The sequence below is a fragment of the Triturus cristatus genome, chromosome 3_1 (genome assembly GCF_964204655.1).
Source record: "Triturus cristatus chromosome 3_1, aTriCri1.1, whole genome shotgun sequence".
NCBI lineage: Eukaryota > Metazoa > Chordata > Amphibia > Caudata > Salamandridae > Triturus > Triturus cristatus.
The window spans coordinates 829,310,332-829,337,085 of NC_140583.1; the positions used below are offsets into that span (position 1 = coordinate 829,310,332).

General features: G+C 41.9%; 1 protein-coding gene across 1 annotated transcript in view; it reads left to right on the plus strand.

Moving 5' to 3' along the window:
- The first annotated feature begins 8,524 nt into the window (after positions 1-8,524).
- Positions 8,525-26,754, plus strand: part of PRKRA (protein activator of interferon induced protein kinase EIF2AK2) — a 234,644-nt gene continuing 216,414 nt past the window's right edge. Inside the window, exon 1 of the mRNA XM_085645214.1 lies at positions 8,525-8,721. Within this exon, the coding sequence (XP_085501340.1) occupies positions 8,657-8,721 (65 nt within the window). The 5' untranslated portion in view covers positions 8,525-8,656. The remainder of the gene's footprint in view (positions 8,722-26,754) is intronic.

The window sequence follows — 26,754 nt, forward strand, 5'->3', positions numbered from 1 at the left end:
CTATAGATAACAATTTCTGTTGGATAGACTTAGCGAAACACTTACAAATATACTGATCTCTGACCAATTGCTCTGTGAATCCTTCAAATTGACAATCTGCACTCAATTTCCTGAGGGCCGAAATGAAAGTGTCATCATCCTCACCAAATCTTTGTGCTCTTTTGAAGAACTTATGTCTGATGACAACTAAGCTTGGTAGAACATCAAAACGCAACTCCAAGTTTTTCACAGCTTCCACATATTTGTCAATGTCCTCATTTCCCTGAGCTTGTACCGAAGGTGGCAAGTGTTTAAACACTGATCTCCCTTCAAAACCTAAAGAGTGCAATAGTAGACATTTCTTCCTCTATGCTCTATAACGAGAAGCTCCTACAGCTCCCAAATATGTTACAAAATCACCATACCAGTTTTTCCATGCTAAAGGTGGATTACCGGGCACCTCGAGAAAAGGTGGTGGTGCAGAAACAGACTGCATGATGAAAAGAAAAGCGAGAATAACTACAGGAACAGAACAAACTCACTAAATGATCAGCAAAAATAAAAAAACACTGAGGCAAAAAACTAACCATAGAACTATAGTAATCAGTTAAACATATAGCAAAGGCATGACATGTAGCAATTAGTATGAAAAAAATGCAGCTTAAAAAACAAAAGCTGTAAAAAGTTCCCTCAAATGTCTAGATAAGGTGTGCATGCCACAGTTGAAACAGATGCACTTGAATTCGACTTGTTATGGTGTGCATGCCACCGTTGTAATGGACGCACCAGAGCGGGGTCACAAACAGGAGTGTGCGTGCAACTGAAGACTTCCAATTACACATGCACTTGAATTCGACTTGATAAGGTATGTGTGCCACCGTTGTTATGGACGCACCTGAATGGGGTTACAAACAGGAGTGTGCGTGCCACTGACGACCATCAATTACATGAATAAGTTGTGACGGAGAAGACCAAAAAAACGTAGAACAGTGTTTCCTAAACTGTGGTCCGCGGACCCCCAGGGGTCCGTGACACATTCCCAGGGGGTCCTCCAGCAGCAATTTTAAAAACACAACAAAGTTCCTTGTAGAATTAGCAGTTTTCCAGCAACAGTAAAAGTGTCAAGATAACATCAGTGATTGATGTACCTGCTGAAGAGAGATGAGAGTTTTGTCCAGTGGCAGCTTTGACTTATCTAATGTAGCACAGAGGGTTAATATGCCTACTGCAAAGAACGTGTACCATGCATTTTAAAAAACAGTGTTTTATGTGCATAGGTTAGTTGGTTACTGCTTTTGCCACATAGATTCTTTTGTTACTGTGCAGTTCATAAGTGACAATTGTAATCTAGCACAGTGACATATAAACTGTAATCAAAGTGCTGCTTGCAAACTGCATGGTACAAGTTAGAAACATGTTTTTCCAAGCCTTTCATTATCCTGATGCTGCTAAAAAGGTTTATTTGGATGGAAATACATTTTTATTGTTAAAGTCAATGCTAACCACTATGTTATGCTCTGAATCCTGAGTTTGTGCGTCTCCAGACCAAGCACTCTTTAAAAATGCCTACCGGTATGAATGACGTGAATCCTACACCTTGTAGTCGCATTTGCCTTATGTAACATTTTCTATATCCTGATTTACATGTATGAATCATTGTCTCTATGGGGCAGATTTACAAGGAAAGTGACTCAGTGTGTGCTGCAAGCCATTTGCCATGCAACACGCATAGAAAGAGAGAAAAAACAAGATGAAATTAATAAGTTTCACCTCGTTGTGCCTCCCTACGCCTCCCCTGTGGAGGCATAGCATTCAGACGCATTTCCAGATTTACGATTTCTAGTAAATCTGGAAATGTGTCTGGTTTCATTGGTGTTGTGTGGGTACACCCACAGCAACACCCATGGAACACCCCTTTCACGCAAAGTGGTGCGTGTAAAGGGGCTGTATTTACAAGGACAGGAAAAGTCACACAGGGTGGCTTTTGCTGCCTTGGAAATATGGGGCACCAAAATGCGCCACCGGTGCGTCACTTTTTGTGACGCACCTGTGGCGCAAGGGGCTTGTAAATCTGCCCCTATGTGTGTGTGATGTAAAGTGATCTGACATCCTACAGTGGTATGAGAGATGCTATAAAACAAATTAAATACATATGACAGAGGGACTACGGAGAGATGAGAGGCACTGTTGGAGGGTGATAATAAGGGAATCATTGAAGAACCCTAACAAAGATTGTCGTATTCTGGTGCATAGTAAAGTCATCATTTACTGTTCATTAAAAGCTGATACAATTCAATATATCATGATACATTTGTTGTAGAATGCACCATTGTTTCCTAACTTTTCTTGGGGGGAGAGCCTCCCAATGCCCCCTTAGTAGTGGTCAGGCTCACTCACTGCACTTGGTGTGCACTGTATGGGGACTGGTCTGAAAACATTTACCAGGGCAGCTTTGGGTTTCCAGTCTGGCCCTGGCAGGAGCCTTGTACTGCGAAATAAACGCAACCATTTAAAAGTTAGTCATGGAGATGCAGCACTAACCTTCCCGTTTTTTGCAATTCTTTCAATATAAAATACTAAAATCCTTAGTAATTCGAGTATTTGTTTTGTGTGCACACGTGTGTTTATTGTTTTCGAATTAATATTTTAATGTCTGAAATTTAATTCATACAAATTGCTTGGGGGTCCCTGGCTTCCAGTGATGACTCAATGGGGGTCCTCAGGAGTCAAAAGTTTGGGAACCACTGACGTAGAACAAAGTCAGGGCAAATATGTGGAAAAAGAAATAAAAGTCGATGACCGATAAAGCAGGTAGACTTCTCAAGAGGCAATCGGGAAACTTGAATACTGTGGGAAAACAATGAATATATACCCAATCAGTACTATAATGCTGTCTACCTTATACACTTTATTATTTAAAAGAAAGTATATGTAAAGGTGGCTTTTTCTTTCATTTGTTTGTTATATCATAATTGCTTTAATTGCTTTATGCAAACAACCTCACGCTTCCTGAGCCTTTCTTTTTCCTTTAATGTTATGTGAGCTCTAGGACGCAGGCTTGTGTCCCACTGTAAATATTTTTTGTGTTACCCTTTCTCATGTTTATTTCGAATATTGCATATTAAATTACCTATGTGTCCGGCTGGATAGCGGTTTAAATATAGTACTGATTGGGTCTATATTCATTATTTTCCCACATTATCTTTTCTCCCCGGGACCACTGTCTCTTGAAATAGCTAACTTCCCAAGGTCCCTGACCGATTACAATTGGGTTCCCTTGTTTTTTACAATATGGGGAAACTTAAAGGCAACTGTCAAGAGAAAAAGAACTACAAACTACAATACGTGCCAATACTGACACACCTGCGGCCAAAATGGTGTCCACTGTGTGCGCCTGACCTTGAAAAGGCATCATTACCGTGTACACACTGCGTGTGCCAGCCCCTGTCTCTGAAGACACGCCTGCCCAGAAATGGTGTATCTTTGGTGCCCGCTGCGTGCCTTTACATTACGTGCAGCGCGCCTGCCCTTGTCTCAGAAAGGGCGCCTGTCCATGAAATGGCGTCGCCGTACGTTGGACTGCTGCCAAAGCAAAGAAATAAAAATGCCTGTAAACTGTTTGCGCATGCGCATTTGCAGTGGGCGTACCTTCAGGCTTTTTCTATGGGGAACGAAATAAGCAACACAAACTTAGAGTGGGCCTTTGTGTCTTCGTTAGTGACACTGCAGTGTCCAGTCTTCCCCCGTTGTACGAAATTGACGAACAGACCAACGAATCAGAGGGATGTTTCACAAGGTTTTAAAATGAGGCGTTGCATCCCTTCCGTGGGTTCTGCAGTCCTCAGCCGATCGTTGCCATAAGAATTGTAGTAAGGACACACTACAATTAACGCAGTAAGTGTAAAGTCGAGTTTATTCACTGGCAGCGAACTGCACAGTAGCCAACACAGGACAAGGCAAATCCAACTGTCACTGGAGAACACAAATTCTATATGGAATGCACACAAGCATAGGGAAACATCAGCAGTGAGCATTCCACAGGTCTCAAATGTCACCAGCTTAAACCACTACATGTACTTTGCCCAAAATATCTTTCATTTGCTCCCCTCCTTCTTTCATTTGTACGTCCAAGTTCAAAGGAATCTAGTGCTCATCTTTCAGAATGTCCCCAAGCAAAATGATTCTCCCTTTTTGGTACAAGCTAAACACTGGGCTTTTCACACCATAAGATGTTATTGAAAATGAGACTTACAAACTGTACATGTATAAAGCAAAGTGCTAACAATAATATTTCTATTCCCCATCTGGCCTGCACATATTAATGTTAAGCAAAGCATTTATAGCAATATATAAAAACTAGCCAGGCTCAAGAATATTTTTCCAAACCTACAAGGCATAAAGAAATTATATTCCAAACCCTGTATTATGTTATTCTACCAAAACTAAAGGACAAAAGTCATAAATCAGAAACACTGTATATAAGATGAAAGCCAACAGCACTTTGCTGACCTATCAATGTTTAGTTTTATTTGACTTATTAAGACGATGAAATTGATTCAGATATACTTTTCTTTACACTTCCTTCGGATAGCAGTCTGCATATGACATGCAGGTGGCACAGTTTAACAGTGGAGCAGAAACAGGGAGCATTCAATGGCAGTTTGAGTTTTGACTACGAAAAAAACAATGTCTACTTGATTATTGTTATAGGTCAGGGTTGCTTGAAAGTAGCTTTTCCATATACATAGATGTGAGTGTTTGGTATACTTGTATCAGTCTTGTGAATTGTTCCCCCATCTTCCCTTTGACTGTAGCTTCAGTTTAACTGAAACATAACTCACACTCATTATCTGCACATTCAACATTAGTTTTGTGATAGTCACCCTATTTTGTGAGGTGGTGTTTTGAACTGAAAATATATACCTGCTGGATAATTTCTTGGGTGTTCTTGATTGTTCTCGAACTGATGACCTTTCTTTGATCTCCAGTTTCCTTGTCTGATGTATGATCATAATCTGAGCTCAGTCATGGCAAGCCTGGACAATTGGATCCCTGTGGAGAGTTGTTTGGTAGTACCTGTGCACTTTTAAGAAGACACACACTTTTGAAGTGGTGTCTCCATCCACAAAGCCAGTTATTTTGTCTTAATGGCGGGGCAATGCCCCGATGTGGTTAACTGAATCTGCATATTGATTGATAGCATTCCTTGCCAGGCAAATGTTTAAGTCCAATCTCCTCCTTGATATGGCAAATTAGTCCAAAGAATTCTGTATATTGTTGACTAGGATGTCAGAGTTTATATAAACTGTGTGTGTTGCTTTGGTCATGCTTCTTAGTTTCCTCAGTTTTTGCAGTAAGTTGTGAACATAACAGGAAGATTCACATCCTGCAATTACACAAAACTTCAGTATATCCCTATTTAATCACTTAACAAATTCACAATCTTTCATGCAAGCTTTCAAGTATGGGACAAAAAAATGTATGGTCCCCCTGAATTTAGTTGCCTGGTACAGAAGATAAACTATTTGCACTCCACATTCTTCATGGGCAAGGGTGTAGCTTGAATCTAAGAGCCTGTGACCCTTGAAAATGTTTGGCAAGTAAATCATGCAACAAACTTCATGTAAAAATATGATACGTTTGCTTCAAAATTCAAAGAAGTGCATTTATTTAGCATGCAGAAACTTTTCACCTAGGTAGATCAAATCATATCACTACATTGAAAAGGGTTTACTAAATGTGAGTTTTCAAACGAGAACTTGGAAACATTTCTGTCAATCCTGCCCCTCCCCTAGCTACAAAGGCATTAGAAAACTAAGAGGCAAGTCAGTTGTCATGTATACCATAAAAGTTGCCCAGATTTTTATTATACATAGATCAACATTGTAGTCCATTAAATCATACAAAAATTGTTTCTTGAACAGCGCACTTGTGTGGAGATAAAGAAAAAGGAGGCTTGGTGAAATAAAATATTTTCCTAGGATCACACACTTTGTGAGCATGGCAACTGAGAAAGATTACTGGATTTCATGTAGCTCATTGTGCAATTCAGTCCCTAGATGGGTAACTTTTTCTGTCTCCCGTTTTATATCAACAACTAATGTTTTGTCTTCAGTTCTCGGTGCACACGTTTATAGCGTGGAGGCAAGAAAAAGCCACATGAAAGCTTGGCGCATGTTGGGCTCAAGAATATCTTAAGCTGAGTAAGACATGTGGCTCAAGCTGTCATTGCCTCACCCACCTCTAGATTTGGAGAGGCAGAAGACTGAAGGGACAATGAAAGTGATGGTTCTGGGAGCACTGCAGCTCCCGTTCCTCTGTTAAGAATGAGGACATCTTAATGTTGGGGTGCAGTCACTTTACAAGTGATATAAACATGCTGCGGGGTGTGATAAAACACAGTAAAGTGCAGCAATACAGGCCAGCAACAATATAGGAAGAAGCTGCCAAATCCAGTATTTTTCCCCTACTTAAACAAAAACGTAAAACAGCAAACATATATAGAAATCCGTTGAAAAGTAGTTGTGACCTGCCTAAATCGCTTTAGAATGATTATTAGAGCAAACAGACGGATCATTGACATGTTCCAAAAGTCTAGTGACAATTTTAAACAAATAATTTTTGACCTACCAGGCCTTGGCTGTTTCACTATACCAAAACACAAACAAACAGGCCCGGTTCTAGCAGGGGGGCCGGGTGGGCCAGGCCTATCCAAACCTGACCTGTGGCCCACCCGATCATGGCAGAAGAGGCCACGGAGATGACACCTGTTAAGTGCTTCATCAATCTCAACGTCAGAACGTCCAAATGTTGTTTTCACTGTCTTTAAAATTGAAATTGAGTTTTGGGGTTAGAGGTGGGCGAGCAAACAAATAAACAGGAAGAGACAAGTTCAGGCTCTGGCTTGGCTCCTAGAGCCCATTCACAATCCGAGCCCTGAAAATGTTTGCTATGTAAAACATACAACAAACTTCACGTAAAATATGATACACTTTTAAATAATGTGATGAGACTGTATTTCTTTAACACAAGGAGGCTTTGACATAAATATGTCACAATATAGCGCTGCACTAAGAAGCACTTGTTAAAAGTGATAGTTTATAAACTTGAGCTTAGAGTCAGCCATTCCTGACCCGTCCTCACACTGGTGACAGTGCTATTGGTGAACCAACAGGCAAGACAGTTGTCACCTGGACCCTGTATGTGGCCTAGATTATTATAGAGCAATATGACTCTATTAAATAAAACACAATAGGTTTTGTATTGTTGGTTTTCTGACTCATGTATTTGAATCTGCTTTTATGCGCAAATATGAAGAAAATTGAGTTTTAGTGAAATAAAATATTTGCCCAAGTTTACACAATTTAAGTGGAGATGCTGCAATTTATCCAGGTTTTATGTTTTCACTTTGTACAAATTAGTCGCTAAATGGCTATTCGTCTCTCCTTCTTATGTTAAAGCTTTGTTTTTACCTCCCAGGTTTTCTGTGATTTTTATATAGTGTGAACTCTACCTGGAGATATTGGAGCGCTTCACATGAACACCAGTTACATTATACAAGGTCACATTCATTTCTTTTAGGCACTTGAGATTTGCCCACAATCACAGGATGTTGAGCCAACGCCATAACTCAAACTTAGCTTGTTCAGGTCCAAAGTTGGAAGCTCTCGCTGTAACGCCACATCCTGATGAGATTGAGGGCGGCATGCAGAAGGTACATAATAGTTCGGCTCATTATGGACTCGAATTTCCAACAGGACCTCAAGCTGAGCCAGAGCAAGGCTTCAGGCTCAAGCCCAGATGAAGCTTTCAGTGCCTGCCTTCCTAGTGCAAATGTCAAGGCTCAGGTGTGGTAACGGGTACCTCCTTAACTTTAAACTGCTATTACAATCTGCTTGGAATCCTGGTGCTGGTGCTAAAGCCTAGCCTGCTGGAAATTATAAGAGTTGAGCTGTTGAGTATGGGCATCAGCTGCTACTCTAAAATAACTCTAGATGCTCTGTATGCCTGTTTGGAAGAAGATATGATGCCAATCTTGGGATTATAGAATTGAAAAAAATGGGACCCACATTGGCCCACCCAAACAAATCCTTGGCCCATCCAGATCAAAATTCCTGGAACCGGGCCTGCAAACAAATGGCCGGTATTTTATTTGAAGAAACGTGGCCACCCAAAGATCCACTTGCCAACCATGTTTATGTCCTTTTCTGGCAAAAAAACGCAAAATAATTGCATGAAAGAACTGTTTAGGGCACAAAGAGATATCAGCAAAGGGTATCATTTAAAAAGTCACAGTCGTATACAATTGTTTGAAGGTTACAGAAACCTCATGAGCACTAACCCACAAACCAACTTTGAAACACATAACAATTGCACTTGCACTTATGTCATAACAAGAGAGCTAACTTGTTAATTTAAAATACAAGTTAAACGCTTAAAACAAGGAAACATCTAAGATTCGGCGCGTCCTGGTTGGTCAATCGTTTTTCGCAGCAACATGGCAGGCCGACTCTACTTCCGGGTAACAGGACGTCATAAGGCTATAACGACCCCGGAACCACAACACCGAGCAGTGAAGGAAGAGAGGTCGAGCGCACCTCGGAGCTGGGCAAGAGCGGATAGAGAGCCTTTTCTGCGCGGCTTCATTCAGTCCTTCGTCAGCACCCACAAAAGCACTATGTCCCAGGAGGGGTTTGAAGCCGCGTCTAAAAGGCGCTCTGAAAAAATCCACAAGCCCGTCAGGTTAGTGCACCAGTGAGGCGACAAAAATAAAGCCGAGCGCGCAGGGAATGTTGGGGAGGATGGCAGCCGGCGTGCATTGTTTGTAGCACACATTGTAAGGTTCTGCTAGCTCCTAAAGGTAGCTGGCTGCGGCGTGATTCTGCGAAACATACGAGCCCTTAGTCCACAGTTGTGATGCAGTGTGCTAAGATGCCAATCCATTAGACACTCCACGCAGAACATGCAAGCTGCCTCTACAGGGATTGCCTCTGACTCGACTAACGGGGCCGGCGGACGGATGCGAACCCTGTGTGACAATTGCATTATTGTTTACAAAACGTGTCTTCCTTTTTCATCGTTATTTTCCAAAGTTTGCCTTCTATAGCTGCCAAGTTTTAACTTTGTGATGTTTCCGCATTTATGGGTGTCGTTTTAATATTAAAATGTGATCGGTGTCCCAAGTAGACCAAAGCTTTTAATGACAATTTCTTTAATTGCTGTTTTAACGTCTTGCTTATCGGTGTTGCAAAAGGCTTTTTGTTGGCTACTCCAAAAACTTGCAATGGGCTTAGTGCGCGCTCAGTACTTCCCTTTCTCGCTTTGATGTCATTCATATTTGCTTCCTTCTTATTCAGTTGCTTTCCTTCTTTTTCTTGTTTTGCTGTGCATTCAAAGACCAAGTTCAAAAGTACGGTACTGTCTTCCAAAGTCGCTTGTTTACTTTTCTTTCTCTGGCTTCAAAGTGAGGGGAGTTATGTGATGATCTTGCTGGATACTGGGGTAGAAAAGAGTTTTATTTCTAGCACAGGACAACATTTAAATGAACGGTGTAAGTATTTTAGAATTAGCAATACAAATTAAGCACGTTAGTTTAGTTATTTCTGAAGTGTTTTAGATACAAATACTTTCAATATGATCAAAACAATTCATTACACTTGGTGATGCCTTTTCCACACATCATTTGTGCACGATATGGTTTTATTAGCAAAACTGTTTGTCTGTGCAAACGTAATGGCCATTTCAATCGAAAATGTGTTGTCTGGAATGAGTGTTCTATCACATCATAAAACACCACTCTATGCCACGCTACACCACTTTACCTTACGATGCAGCAATTCACTTTACCCCACTGCACTCTACGCCTCTCTACTCTGCACCACTCTACTCTATTGCAGTGCTCTTGCTGCCACTTTACTGTATACCACTGCACTCTATACAACTACAGTCTAGGTCACACCAGTCTACTTTGCACAATTTCACTCAATGCCTCTCTACAACACTGCATTCTACACCACTGCCCTCTGCCAATACACTCTACACTAATGCACTTTATTCTGTAACACTCAACACCCCTGCACTCTACTTCAATCCACTGTACGCCTCTCTAATCTACACTGAACTCTGCACCTCTTTACTCTATCTATGCCTTTACACTCAATGCCACTTCGCAACTGCACTGTACGCCACTTCACTCAACTCTGAAACAGCCTCCCCTACTTTACGCCACTCTATGCCATTGCACTCTACGTCACTCTACTCTTAACCACTGCACTCTGCCAATACACTCTACACAACTGTGCTCTATGCCAATGCACACTACTGTACTCTATGCAACTTCTCCATACACCACTGCACTCGAACACTCTACTCTGCAACACTGCACTCTACGGCACTGAACTCTATACCACTCAACTCTGCCACTGCACTGTACGGCAATATACTCTACTCTGTGCTACTCTACTCCACTGCACTCTATGCCACTTGAGTCTACTCTGCATGACTCTGCTCTACGCCACTCTAATCTATGCCACTGCGTTCTACGATGCTGCATTGTATGCCACTGCACTCTTTGCCACTACACTCTGCGCCAATGCACTCTACATCAGTTCACTCTATTCTATGCCACTCCAGTGTATGCTACTGTATGTGACTCCACACTACGCCACTCCAATAGATGACACACTCTGATACTCCACTCTACAGCAGTCTACTGCATTCATCACCACCACACTCTATGCCACTAACGTTTAGCCATGATGAACAGTAGCCACACTGGTGTACAACATGGCTAAAAACTATTGGTTTAGCCAATTTTTTTTCTTGCGTAGGCAAGACCTATTGGGTTTAAAAATGCCTGTTTAGAACAGGACCTGCCACAGGTTTGTTGAAAAGAGAAAGGTCAGTGAATGCAGCTGCATGTGAACTACCATTTAGGAAATGCATGCAATGCGAGGACAGTGTTTACTTATTCTAACCTTCTGTCACTTCTCTAGCTGCATCATTCACCTTGCTTGCACAAATCAAAGAAAGGTCACCCTTGAATTCGCAAAAATCAATTGCCAGAAAACCAAGAAATAGGGGTCATTCGTATGATAAAGCTTCAGCTCCCTTTAACAACCTATTCATTAAGATCATCCAACGGGCTCAATCTTTAGTTGACATGGCTGATTACACATATCTCCTTTCTCTTTGACAGAAGGCTTTACCGCCTCATGCTCCTTGCCCCCACTCTGATAGTGGAGCAGAGGAGCTCTGAGTTGACAAGCCAGCGTAATACAAAACAAACAGGTGGTACCCACTATGCCAGACAAGTTATGCTTGTTAAAGTTGTAACGAGTCATTTGACTGATAGTGTTACAGTAAAAGTTTCCTTAATTCATTGGCCTACATGAACGTTTTGGGGGTTATCAGTGAAAAACGTATTTGTGTTGGGAAAACAAAATTCTGTCTTTCCCAAAGAGGACAGCCTACACACTGGGGTTGTGACAAACTGTCTTTATTGGTTTGTGGTGGGAGTAATGCATAATGGAACTTGTTGTGGTGGTCGGTAGAGGGTTGTTTGAGTTTTATGTTTGTCACCGTGATGTGTTTATAAGTTGCATTCACTGTCCTCTTGTGATGATCAAGGTTATGTGTTCTGACTTTCTCCCCTTCATTCCCTGACCACTAGACCTTTTCACACTCACTGTGCTAAGTAGCAGATGGCCACAAGGTATCTTTCTGACTTGTGTCAGTTAAATGTATGCATAACCCACATGGAGGAAGAATTTTGTCGTAACTAATCAGACTATCCACAGAAGTTATATACTACTTGGACATGTCCCTGCAAACATAATTCGGCCATCCTTTATGTTTCATGATTAGTTTTAAACACTCTAACTTCATTTCCAATTCCAACTCGTCTTCCATAATTTTCTTATCCAGTCCTCTACCTAGGGCCTGATTATAAGTTAATGCATTATTTATCGCCCCTGATAAGTATAAGTAACAATACCACAGGGTACATTATTTATGGGGTATAATAAATAACACCTATTACGAGTTCATGTGAAATAACATGTAGATTATGTTGTTTAAAGTACCAAAATCCACTTGATGCAATGAAAACTGTATGTTTTCCCCCTGTTAAACTTCGGCAGGTTTAACAAGTTTACACATGGGTCAGAATATTACCAGCAATTTGTAATCGGGTCCGAAGACTACAAACCTTCTCATTAACTGGTGTAGACTACTTCACACTCCTACTCATCCACTTTACCATCCATGTCACAATCCGTTAGATTTAGACTAGACAGACAGTTAGCTTGCATGCTGCTTGTGCCAAGCACGTGCTCTGTCTTGTACCAAAGAGCATGTATGTTGGATAGTAAATGCGACAGACTTGTCAAAAGCATACCACCACCACGTAGAGGCAAAACTCTTACCAGTGGCTTGTAATCAGTTTGTACAATAAACTTTCCTATACCAACTTTACCTAACACATGCATGCAACAAACCTACTCCGCATCGACAAAAGAAGGAACAAATGATTATGGCTGGTGCTGTCCAGCATGGACAACATTTTTAAAAAAGAGCGTAATGACACATATACACATGCATGTCATCAGGCTTACGTTAGGTGGTTGCCGCATGATGAATTACGTGCGCATACATGGGCACAAGTGTAAATAAACAATCGCGTGGTTGCCATGTTTTTTTTAATTTACATGTCCAAGATGGCAGACGCTAATCTTGGAGTGGTGAATTAAATAAAAAAATGTTTGAAAGCGCGCAGTGATTGGTAGATAAAGGAGTGGCCTGGTATTAATTTGCAACTGCCATCATCTCCAAAAAAGATTTAAATCAATTGGCAACTGGGAGGGAGAAGAAGAGTTGGTGGTGCAGTAAGTGAGCTCTACATAGCAATGGGAGCAGTGGAGATGATCAACAGAGTAGTGGAGTTGTTGAACATTTTAAAAAAGAATAAGCTGGAGGAGGCAGGCAAAGGGAGGTGATAGAAACAAGAGGAGGAAGGAAAGCCATTGGATAAGAAACAAGCAAATGGAATTGGCAAGAAAGCTAATAAACGATAGGCAATGGGCTGAGCCAGAGCTCACTACATGCATATTTTTAAATTTACTAGAGACAATCAGTCTTCTGCAGACAGACAGATGAAGCTGTCTGTATGCAAGCCTTAAAAAAAAAAATTGAAAGTTGAATGCCTTTTCTGTGCACTCATTATGCTTCTAGGAAAGGGATTGCAGTCCACGTTGAAATTTGCAGACTCATCACTGAATGTTAGATGCAGTTCCAGTGATCAATGATATAAGATAAATGCATGCAAAGAAAAAGTAGAAAAATAAGATAATGATGGGTCCTGAAATGAAATGGTCTTCCCAGTTCATAACTCAGCTTGCCCACTCCTAATGCAGTCCACATTGAACACTACTGCTCATACATTCCACACATGTTAAACAGGCGTACTATAGTAATAAAGCTACTTTTTGAGCCAGCCAAGAGGAATTTGTGAATTCTTCATCCAAGTCATAAGCCCAGTTCTGTGGTGTTAAAAGTGTAAATGGTCATGTCAGACTAAATCTGTTTTTTGCGAGGGGGGAGAGGCAATGTAGTAGGTTGCTGATGCCTGCTTTTGGTTGTCTAATGTAGGTGTAGGACCAGTTCTGCATTACCCCTTCACTGCATATCAGCTCTGAGAGTTAAGATGAAGGTTTTTCATAAAGGTTTCGGCTTCAGCTATTTTCTGAAAGGGAGATGATCTAGCCCTGTTGTTAGAAGTCAGCTGAATTAGTAGAATATCCTTTATCCCCAGAGTTTTCTGGTTCTTTTCTCTTAGGCAGTTTTCTGTAAATTGGACGTATGGAGGGCCCTCAGTGATGCGTATTGAGGAGGCAGCCCATGTGGCACGGAGCACCTTGTACGTAGTGTAGCAGTGTTTGAATTTAATCCTCAGTCCACAGGGAGCCAGTGGAGTGGTTAAGGCGTTGGCTTGATTTAGCCACATTATTCAGCTTGCAGAGTCTGGCTACATGATTCAATAGCGAATTAGTCTGTCCATTAAAGTTTTGAAAGACCAACATAGATCATGCTGCACCAGTGTGATTATGCCATGGTGAGACACTTGTTAACTTCAACTGCTGGTGCTTTTTAAGTAGCAGTAACAATTATTGGAAGTTGGAGCTCTGCAGATTGGTTCCTTTATTCACTTGATAGACTTGATGGGAGGAGTGCTGTGCACTGAACATGACTAGGGTTTTCAGTTTCTCTCATAATAGTGAATGGAGTCAACAGATCGACATAGTTGTCTTCTAAGCCACTAAGAGCTAGTATCTCCATTGTGAAGCCATTGGTGCGAAGGATTCTGTCAACCATCTAATTCTAGATGTATCCATTTTATGAACTTGCCATGGTCACCAGCTACATTCCTGTTTCTGACACACAATTTTCTGTGTACACTAGCAGGCACCAATTACATTAGATTTATCTATGCGTATGCACCTGCAAGTTGAACTGCCTTGGGGTCTTTGACCACCTTGCTGAAAAAATAGGCTTTTCTCCAAAACTGCTCAGGTGGCAAATTCCGACCTACAAGTAGCATTGGTGGAATTTGATTCCATGTCTTTTGAAGTGTCACTTTCACCCTTTAGAAGAAATCCCTGTAGTCTGCTCCGGACTGCTGCCCCCTTCTGATGAGAGGGTGTTGGGATTTCGAAAACTGAAGTCATGGACCCTTGTTAGGTTATCTAGAATTCTCGGAGCTCTCTGCCTAGTGCCTTTAAGTATGAAGGAAATGGAGATTGCAAGCAACTGGTGTGTTTGATAGGACAGTCTGGTCAGAAATTGGCAAGGGTGTTTCACTTGGCTTCTCCGTGAACACCACTACACTCTGATGAACACCAGTATCGTGTATCTTCAGGCAGTGTTCCTGTCTCATTATAATAAAGTAAAAAACACCAAACCAATAGATCCCACACGTCAGGTTGTAAAAATAGTGCTTTTTTTTTTTTAAATAAATAAATCCAGACCAAAACGACAATCTTATCAGTAGAACCGGAGATATTCAATTTGAAAGATTTTAGTGGAAAGAGCACCACAAAGTGCCAACTGTAGATATTTGGTTACACCCGACTGGGACAACGTCACAAGTTCAGGTGGACCGCGATGGAGCGTGGGCCCGCTACAGGGACCAAGTTAGGCCTGCTGAACAAAGTACCTTAAATCCTGGTTTTTGGGGCATAGTGAGGATCTGCGCCGAAGGTGCGTTGCGCAGCCGAGGATGATGCGTCGGTTCCAAGGTGAGGGAGGCTGCGGTGTGAGGTCCTACATCATTGTTGAAGATCTATTGAGGGCTTGTGATGCGGAGTCTGGCATCACGCTTTTGGGGTGATGCGTTGGCTCTAAGGAGTTGCGATGTGGAGTCAGGCCCCATTGACACGCAATGCAAAGGCCTGTATCAAGTGTGCTTCACGCTGTTTTGAAGAAGGTTGCAGGCTGCGGCGGCGAATCTGGTCTTTGTGACTGGTCCAATCCACACGGCAGAGGAGATGTACCAGTTCTGCTGGATCCACAAAGGATGGCAAGCATCTTAGGCCGAAGCACCTTAGGCCCTCCTCCAAGGGTTCAGGACTGGGGCGACACCACTTGGTGGGATAGACTCACAAAAGGCACAGTCCAGGTGCAAGGTTGTTGAAAGCCTGCTAAGTTCCTGAGGCTTCAGATCAGGAGGCCAGCCAACTAGCCCTTAAAAGTCACTGGTTTCTGGGTTCAAGAGATGCAGGCCCAGTCCTTCTCACCCAGGCAAGAGGCCAGCAGTTCCTTTGCAGCAGCAGCACAGCAGTCCTTCCTGGCAGAGTAGCCACAGTCCCATAAGTGTACTGAAGTGGTAGTGTCTGAGGTCCAGTATAAATACCCAACTGTGCCTTTGAAGTGGTGTGAAGCTTCTAGAGACATGCATTTGAAGTGCACAGGTGCCCTGTCTTCCTGGCCCTTGTGCCAGACTACCTGTAGGCTGTTTGCAGCTCTTGTGTTGAGACCAGACACATCCTATTAAGTAGGGCTGTGCCCAGCTCCTCCCTCCCATCCTGCCAGTAATGGCCTATTCAGGCACACCTTAGATCCCAATTGTGTGTTGTTGTCTATGAGGAATACACAAAGCCCAACTGTCAACTTTACCTAGAGGCACAATTCCAAAACACCAAACATGAACTGGTCACCTGTTCCCATGTGGAAATGACTGCTTATTAAATGTAATCATGTAATGCCAATGCTATCCTATAGAAAAGGTAGATCTTGCAGTAGTGACAAATAAATGTAAGAGTTTTCCATCACCAAGATATGTGCAACTTATATGTGTCCATCTATTTAATTACACTGCACCCTGCCCTCTGGGCTGTCCAGGGCCTACCCTAGGGATGACATGCGTATTAAAAAGGAAGGTTTGGGCCAGGCAAAAGGTTTATTTTGCAAGGTTGAAATGGCAGTTTAAAACCACTCAGTCACAGGCTCCAGTGCAGGCTTGACATATGTTTAAAGTGCTACTTAAGTGTGTGGCACAATTAGTGCTTCAGGCCTACTAGTAGTGTTTAATTTACAGGCCCTGGCAACCGGTAGTGCCACTTTATTAGGGACACACAGGTAAATTAAATGGGCCAATTGGGTATAAGCCAATTCAACCATGTTTTAAGGAGACAACACAAACACTTTAGCACTGGTTAGCAGTGGTAAAGTGTGCATAGTTCTCAAAAGCCAACAAAAATAGTTCTTCAAAAATGGAGTGAAGGCAAAAAGTTTGGGGATCACCCTGCAGAAAGGGCCAAGTCCAACACCCTGAATTTTACACAAGTTGCATGTGCAAATATATGGTTATATGACCAAGCTATCCTGCAAATACTTAAAAACAATTATGGCATAAAAGCTGTCTCATTCTGGAATATTTTGAGAAATTATTGCACATGGTATGAAGGCACTTTGAGTCTTCCAAGATGCAGATATATTCCCCCTTATCTGTGTGTTCACCACTATGGACTCAGTTATGTGTGCCCTTTTAATTAAAAGGTGTGTTTCCAGGGATTACAATTACAAATGGGGTGAAAAAACAGAACTTTAACATTTGTTTGCTCTACGTATTTCAGAAGGTCAAAGCAGCTGAAATATAATGTATGAAAAGGACTAGTAATTTTCGTGACATGGTTTTGGTGCACAAACCTTTGTAGTTGTGCATCATTTTTGAGAGCTCAACTTGTTACGGATTCTATTTATCACACCTGTTAAATTCCAAACCCTCTTGTATCGTTTTTAACAGGTGTAATAAACGGTACTAACCCCTCCGGAGTACTCGTAATTAAGGCTTGGGCTTGAAAGGAAAAACTGTGACTTGAGAGACTTTTGTAACTTCTAGTCGTTCTCCCACTCCTTCACATACCCTGTGTTTTGACGTCTTTTTATTGTCTGCTTGGCATCTTCTCCAGCCTATGTGTCAGATGCAGGCCACCCGTCCCTCTGGGCTGGGGACATCATTTTTTTGCTATTGAGAAGTGAGCCGTGTTTCCAAAGATTCTTGTGGGCACATGCATCAAAAGAAAAACCGGTCGCAAACGGGCAGATTCTCAGAATCTGCCCCTTTGCGACCAGTATTTTTGCATTTGGGATGCATCGTCTCAAATGCAAAAATCGCAATTTAAGTAATCTCTAAATTGCGATTACTTAAATTGCGATTGCATTTAAGGAATCCCAAATTGAGATTCCTTAAATGCAATGCATTAAAGTAAAAAAATTAGCTATTTCGCTAATAGGGTGCGCAAATTACCATGAAGTAGAACTTCATGGTAATTTGCAAAACCTTTGAAAAAAGCACTTTTGTGCATTTTTCAAAGTTTCATGTTGCACATACACATGCCCTTGGGGCATGTGTGTGCGCAACATATGTGCACAGGTCATTTTCAGGGGTGCAACAGGGTGTCCTTTTCACACCCTTGCACCCTGAAATTGCATGCGCAATTTGCAAGTACCTATTGGTACTCGCAAATTGCACTTGCAATTTCCCATTCATTCCTATGGGCCTGTAGGCCTATAGGAATGAATCGCAATTTGCGAGTCGCAAATTTAGGAATGTGTAGGAATTGCTATTATTATAGCGATTCCTACATGCATAGGATTTTGCGAGTCCTTAATTGCGAATCCTTAATATTCGCAATTAAGGACTCGCAAAATCCTAGCTTGATGCATGTGCCAGTTGGTCACATAAGGACAACCCTGAAGCATTATCGCTGTAAATTGCACAGACTGCTAATCTGGCACCACCGGGGTGGTCACATGAGTGGTCACATGAGCTCTCGTCATGGTCTGTGACTGAAGGCACGGTGAGTTCGGTGGCGGGCTGCGTTGATTTGGAGTTGGAGCAGGACTGGGGTCGGAAAATGAATAAGCTGTGGGAGAGCACGAACCTCTTCTAAGATTTTACGGACTACATAGTTTTGCAACGAATGCTACGGACGAAGCAACAGATACGGCGGAAGTCGCGCTACTTAACTTAAAACAATCAGCAATTCCGCTTGTCAGCGCATCTGGACGTTTCAGCCTCCCTTTGCTTTTTGGTGCCCTTCTCGCGGAGAAACAGTCATTCGGCTGAAGTGGCAGCTGATTTAGCAGAGGCTGCACAAGCCATTCTCCCTTTGCTAAATTGCTTATTTGTTGATTGAGTAACCCAATCTTCATGCTCCAGGATGCTCAGGAACAGACGGATTGTTTCTCCTCAACGGTGTTAATAGGAAAACGTGTGGAGAGGGCTGGCTATACTTGCAATTTCTCCAGAGCTGCTCTGTGCCGCTGTTTGTCTGGAAAGGCTGCTGTCCTGGGACGTTTTAACTCTGGTCAGAAATTGTTTTTTTCTTTACCTCACAAGTGTCATTACGTAGTGTTTTTCCGTGTTATTTCAGCATTTGTAAATTTTTTTTCTATCACCACCGTGAACGGATATCTCGGGTGGGCATTAGGCCCTCCCCCCGTGGGTGAGGACTGTGAGGTGGGTGTGAAAGCAGCTTAGCTAGGCGCGGCTTGCATCCACTAACATTAGGGTGACCAGATTCTCAAAACAAAAAACGGGGACAGGTCATAGACATAGAAGTAGGACTAAGGTTTGCAGTAACCATCGACATAAAAGTAGGACTATTTGACAGCTGTCATAGACATAGAAAAAGGACTACAAGGACAGCTCCCTCCATAAGACCGAGATGAAGCATTACAGACGACAAATCAGAGGTCTTTTACCGGCAGTAACCATTAATTCCATTGAAACAGACTTTGCCTCAACATTTGCTATAGTTGGTGACCACCCTGTATTACAATATATCTTTCACCCAGGTCTCCTCTAGCAGAGCTAGTCAGACTTTATTACGATCACTTTCTCAAAGGTGCGTGCAGGATGTTTTCGGGTCCACAATAAACATGTAAAGTTCTACAGCAGTAATACTTGTCTAGAGACAGTCTAACCGAAGAGCAATGCACCCCTGGCCAGTCGTCCCTCTGGCACCAGCCTAACTCTTGTCCAACACCATTACATAAATATGAGGCATGCAATAAGTGTGTGAGAGGGGATATATTGCCTTTAATGACTTATAAACTCTAATTGACAAATAATACTTTACACTAATAAAACAGTTTCAGACGTCTAAAATGGTAGAATGAATAATATTAAACTGTAATAATAAAGCACATGTGTATGAAAAGTTGCAAGGATTCTTTAGGTTAAGAGATGGTGAAGAGACAATTTTTAAGGTACATCAGACACTTGACATTCAAAAATGATGTGGAAAAGATTATCTAGGGCAGCTTTACACCTTTAGCAAGAGGAATTCTCTTTACGAGTCTATTTTAGTAACTTTAGCAGAGTTCAATATTATTTCAAAACAATTCTTTGTTGAATTTAAATTGTTTCAAGATTCATATTAGTTTTTGTCATACCTCATGTGGGCTACATAATGACAGAGATTGTCATCAGACTTGCAATTATACATCTTGGAAGATCATGAGGGGCCTAATTCAGAGTCCTGCGGTTAGGGTACTTCATCAGAAACTTGACTGACTACCTTGTCTGCAAAACCCTCTGTTTGCCCACTCTATTTTGATTAGGGCAGGCTGCCTGCGCTCCAACGGCATTGCCCCTTCAGGCTCTGCTCATGGAAATTTCACTTCAACCGCCCAGCAGAGTATGGGCAGTTAGAGTAAAGGCATCAGACGGTCTCAATTATTTCGAGTGAACTATATGATGTGCCCTTCTTTCCATCCATCACTGCCCAATAGAATCTGGTGGTCACAAACAGAAAAACAAATAATCATACCTAACACCAAGATATAAAACACTAAGGGTGTGGGGGCATTTTTGTATTGTTTAGAATAATCTTCCACTTTAGAAGTTTGTTTCGAATAAACAAATATGTTTGGAGCGCGGTCATCAGAAACATGGCGGGCATGCACCAAACTTTTTGAGCAACAAAGATCACTGCAGGGCTGAAGGTGTTCTCTTGAAAAGGTGTCAGGCCAGACTGATGGAGGCAATGACCGATGGCTGCCACGTCATGATGACGTAGGTTGGGCTGTGTGAACAAAGAGAAGGGAAATCCTGAGAGAAAATGTCTCTCTTCAAAGGATTTCCCTTCCTGCTACAGCGCTCACCAACTCAAAGGGCTTCAGCCCCCCCCCCCCCTGTCATGTGTGGCAGCCCGGGATGAGACCGCTTCCCGGGCAGACACAAAGCCGTGCCAGAGCACTTCACAGGTCTTTAAAAAGCCCATTTGTGCATGTTAATGAGGCCTCGCTGTTGTTTCACCCCTTCTAAGAGCCCCTGCAGCTCCACTCTGCCTAGATTCAGCACCCCCACCCCTGAAATCAGCGCCACTCTGCCTACTGAGTGAAGATTCAGCCCCCCCCCCCCCCCCCAAGATTTTTGCTTGGTGCCTGGGAAACTGGGCCATCAAGAGCTCTCTTCACTTGAGAAGAATCTAGACGGGTAGCAAAAGATCAAGGAATGAGTAGCCGCCTCAAGTTAATCACCAGCCATGGATGTCGGTGACAGCATAGAGCCCCCTCTACACGCAGCTGGCCTTCCCCCTCCCCAAACTATGGATATAAGCATAACAGCAGCTATGAAGCATCATCATCAAGGATTTCTTCTGAAGGCAAGCAGAGGGTAGTATATCCACTGTTTGCAAACCTCAATGTAAGAGACCGAATGAAGCTGACTAGTTATTGGTCACCTGAGTTAACTATGAAACCAGATTACAAAGTAGAATTCTCTTCTGGGGGGTGGCAGTGAGTTCAATTGCAGGTACCTCCTTGTTTACCACCGCTTTGGAAACTGCAATTGAGGGTGGGCACACAGAGAGTTGGGAGGGAGGCCACCCAGGGAACCCCAGATAGGGGTGGGCGGGGTTTTCTGAGGCAAGGGGTTCCAAGGGAAGGTGGGATGGGGAAGGGTTTTGGGGCCACAAGAGTGGGGGGTTGGCAGATGGGGGGGGGGGGGGGGAGTTGGGGGACCCTTGATGGGGATGGGAAATCAAAATAAAAAGAAATGTAGCAGTAGTAAAGAAGCCCAAGAATCTGATTGGGATCGCATACAGCTCTTATTCTATTTTATAGATAGTATTGTGTAATGTTGATGCCTTTAACAATAGAGTGATACACTCGATCTATGTTGGCTTGCAACCCAATGTAATCTTTTTACAAGAGACACATTATAAAGAAGGGTCTCCAATGGCGAAAACTCCTGGCTTTATACAATACTAGTTTTATGCTTCTTCTCATGCAGCCATTAGGGGGTTGCTATACTGGTAGTTAAGAAGTTACAGTATGAAAATACCATGGTGCAGAGAGATCATGGTGCCAGGTGGATCTGGGTTCAGATGCGAATTGCGGAACAGTTAATTAACATGGTAAGCTATTATGGCCCCATTAAGGACTCCCCTCCCCCCGCAATTTTGCAGTCTCTCTGACTTTGCAACATCACAATCTGGATTATTTCTTATAGGTAGAGACTTTAACCTTTTGTTAGATCCAACTTTCGACTCCTCTTGGGCCCATAAAACGCAGACAAAGCCCAAGTCAAAAAAATTGCTTCAGAATTTAATACGTGATTTTGCTGTGGTCGATTGCTGGAGAGACAAATATCCATACGAGAGGAAGTATACATGCCACTCTGGGCGGTTTCACTCCTCCTCTCAGATAGATCTGTTTCTTATCTTCCGTACACTTTTAAATATTGAATCAGAAATAAGCGAGAATCCTTTTTCGGATCATGCAGTGATTTCAGTCAAGTTTAAGATTAAGACTCCAACAAAAACTGTGAGTAGGTGGTTATTTGATAAATCCCTACTAACTGATGAGCAGTGGATTACCTATATGCGCCTTGCGCTAGAAGAGCCCTTAAAGAACAATATTACCACGGCAGCTGCATTTTCAGCGTAGGGTGCTCTCAAGGCTTTTTGTAATTGCCTATAGGGCTTATAAAAGGAAGAAGGAGAACCATGAAATGGTACAGCTAGAAAAAGAACTAAGCAGTGCATCGGCAAACTATCTAGCTTTACCTACTCAAGGAAACAAGAGCAAGCTCTCTAGTGCGAAATGTAACTTGCAGGACTTCTTCACATCAAAGGAAATACTGAATTATAACTCTGCTCTACAAAAGAGATATGAAGAGAGTGACCACATAGGGAAATATTTAGCCTGGTCCGCCAAGTTTAGGATTAATGCCAATTGTGTTATAAAAAAATAACTGACTCAGTCACTGCTAGAAAGACATCACATCTTCAAGAAATTTCTGAGATTTTCCATAATCATTACAAAGAGTTGTATTCCAAGTCGCACAATACCACTTTTGAGGAAGCTGCTAGGAGGAATAAATATTCCCATTTAGCTGAGGAACAAAGCGATATTTTAATTTTGGCTGTCTCACTTGCAGAAGTCGTTCAGGTGGTGAATTCATCCCCATTGGCTAAAGCAAGTAGACCAGATGGAATACCCATCAAAGTTTATGAAATTCCAACCCCCATCCTTCCCCCCCCCCCCCCCCCCCCCCCCCCCCACACACACACATGAGCACGTTTCTTAGTGGCGTAATTTAATGGGATCCTTCAAGGGGGTTTTGTTCCTGATACATTCATCCAAGCTGCAATGATCAGTTTTGTTAAAGGGAAATCTGAAGAAGAGGTCACTGCCTACCGCCTAAAAGCTTACTAAATAATGATTAAGATTTTCTTTAAAATCCTAGCCAACTGGCATTCACAAGTGGTTTCCTCTATTATCCATTGGGATCAAAATGGCTTCCTTCGAGGCAGGCTCCTGGCATCCAATACTCATTATCCAAGCTATTGACTTCTTTTTTTTACTAACAAAATTAAAGCAGCATTCATTATGCTGGACGCAGAAAAGGCTTTCGACAAAGTCCAGTGGAATATCCTTTTCGCAGTTCTGAAAAAATGTGCGCTCCCACCTAAATTCTGCCAGGTAGTGCAAAATCTATACTGTAATGCCAAGGCTTCTATAATCATTAATGGGAAAGCGCCTGGTTCAGTCTCAATCAGCCGGGTAACCCGCCAAGGCTGCCCCCTATCTCCCATGTTATTTTCCATATTTATTGAGCCATGTGCCATCAGGCAGGATTGCACCAGTTTAGCCCCTGTCTCAGGCTCCGCTAAACTTAAATTATTTGCTGACAACTTGGTCAACAAGTCACTATTCTGCAATAGGAGGATATAAAATAAACCACTCTAAATCTGAGGCGCTACTTTTTAATTGTTCACCAGAAATATTACCCTTTATCATGCAAGTACGCTGTTCAGCAACAAATGCCATAAGGTATTTGGGGATATTTGTGACCACCCGTTTGGAAGTTTTATTTGCTCTTAATTTCATCCCCACGTTAAATAAAGCGCATAAGCTTTTTAAACTATGACAAAATCTTCACATAATGATTATGGGGCCAGTGGTCCTATTAAGATGACTATCCTATCATTATTTCTTTTCTTATTCTCCAACATAATGACGAAGGTCCCTCAATCCTTTTTTGATGCTTATCGATTCGGAGATGAGGCCATTTATAAGCAAGGGGAAAAAAACGATATTGACACTACAAACCTTGCAGTTAGATGTGGAAGAAGGAGGCGCTGCCCTTCCTAATCTCTATTTGTACTATCAAGCGTCACTTATTAATTGGTTGATTTATAATAATTCAGGGGACATGCAGGCTGCAAATCCCTTTTTAAATATAATGATGAAGCAAGCTGAGATCAGTCTTTCCCCATTCCTTCGAATCCCCAAACTACTGAAAAATCAAGATCTAAGATTCCTCGGGTTATAACGACCCACTTCCAAAGAATTTGGGAAGCACATGGAATCCCCTGACTCCACCCACAGCTCAACCTGTCAGAATGTGTACCTTTAGGGTTGCAATGGTCCCACCAGATTTGTCATCGGTGGGCTAGCTGAGGGTTTCATAAAATACAAGATTTCTATAGATGTGAGAATTTTCTAGTATGGCAGGAAATAGTAGATGGAAATAGCACCACAAATATGTTTCTTGTCTTTAACTATGCTCAGATGAAACAATTCTGTTCAGGAATTACAGGCTTAGAAGAGGATGCGTCTGGGAAGAGTACTTTTGGTTCTTAGGATCAAAGGACTGGAGACCTGGTATAGACTACTTACGTCTGTAGATAATAAGCAGATGGTTTTAGATAATCTAGAGAGCATTTAATCTTCCACGGGCTGCCATTTTAACATTCAACAGTGGCATGGCTATAGTAAAGTGAGCTGTAAGGCAGTCAGAACAGCTAATTTAAGGAGAATGGCGCTATTTAGTGGATGGATGCTATCCTATACTCCTGCCAGATTACACAAAATGTACCCTACGGTGGATGCTAAGTACTTTAGATGTAGACAAGCAACAGGGGATTGGCTCCACGTTGGGGTTACATGCAGTCTTTTGATGAATTTTTGCCAAAATGTGTTTTTAGAAATTGGCAAAAATGTATCAATCAATTGCCCTCCAGATGCTTCTACCACTCTCTTTGGTAGAACAGAAGTAGCGACTGAGCTAACAATTAATCAACGCCAATTGATTTTTATTGCCACTTTGGTAGCTAGATCGTTAATTCTAGCCAATTGGAAATCCGAGATGATTCCGACAGTCTCTCAATGGCTTATCAAAATGCAAAGTTTTTTTTTTATAGGGAAACTATTTACGCAAAAGAGTTGGCGCAGTAGCTAAACTAAACAAAATATGGAAGAATTGGAACTGAAATGTGTGAGATTATTAGAGCGCAGACTAGTTAACGGTAACTCTTGAATTGTGAAGGGTTAGACAAAGCACCTTCCTACTAAAAGAAGAATCACGCATGCACTTTATATATTTGTAAAACATTGTTTTTATATCTGTCTAAGTGAATGAAATGAATATGGAATTTTGTATTTGGCAAGGAATTTGTACTAGGGAACATGTTTTGCATTATGCTTTATTCTTTTTTTTATTCTGCTACATTGTAAATAAAAATATATTTAAAAAGAAATCTTCCACCACCGATAGGAAAACGGTAAATAATTGGTTTTGATTTGTATTTAGTTTTTTGTTTATTTGTAAAGCGCACCATTCGCCTATTGGTATCTTGGTGGCAGGGACCACTTAGAAATAAATACATTATCAGGTTCTGCAGAAAAGATAGGTTTTTGAATTATATGAAAGTGTTTTCCTCTTCTATTTTAGCTGAAAAAAGCTTGTTGGCACTAACCAGTTGATAAAGTTTTCCTGCACAAGCTGGCTTTTAAAAAAAAAAAAACCCTCATATTTTAGGATTTCTACCGGTAGGTCCGAGTGAGGCTGACCAGCTAGAGGCATGCTATAGAGTTCCAAGAAGCAAACCTATAATATAACGACGATGACTCTGGTTTAGAAGATGAACCAAGCCAAAGCTGTGTCCAAAGATATTTTGTTTCATGCATCTCTGGTTGTATGAAGGACTTTCACTTAAAAGTGCAAAATTGTTATAGTGTCAAACTGAATGCTGTTACTCCAGTGTTGTATGTGGCAAGTTTGCACTGCTTGAATGTGGCCAATGCTTCAAATCCTGTGACGGTGCAAGCGTTTCACTAAATCTAATATTTCTTGGCTTTTCCTTTCACTGTGGTTACACACAGGCTCTCTACTGCAACCTACTTGTGCCTGTGCATTGCTTTCACCGTGCAAGCAGTAAACATATGTGATCTGCCCAGAATCCATTAGGTAAAAGCTTTGCTATGGCCATTGTAGGTTCCTACCAATCTAGAAGTCTGCTTTGGGATACTTTCCAATTCCGTATGGTTCGTACCTTTCTTGCCATAATCAAAAATCATGTTTAATTAGAGTTGCAAGTTAAGGGGCTATGAGTTTTAAGAAATTGTTTATAAGGTTTGAAGACCTCAAAATTACATTTCTACCCAGCTCAGAAAAGTCTAACGCAAGTGTTCCTAAATTTTTAAAAGAGAAATGTGTGTGTTTTTTTTTTACAAGATCTTTATACCGATATATCACAGGGATCCATGCACCTACATTTTTAGGGCCATACAAACATTTTTAACAATATTGTACTGAGACATCTGCCTTAAGCCTGCCTACATTTCTTGATGCATTACCAGCACCCACTGAACCAATGACTCTGTAGTCCAGCATTCACATTACTCACTTTGAGAAAACTTAACCATGCCCTCGACGAGTCCTGCACACCTCAGCCCTGGCCATCTGTACTTCAGATAAGG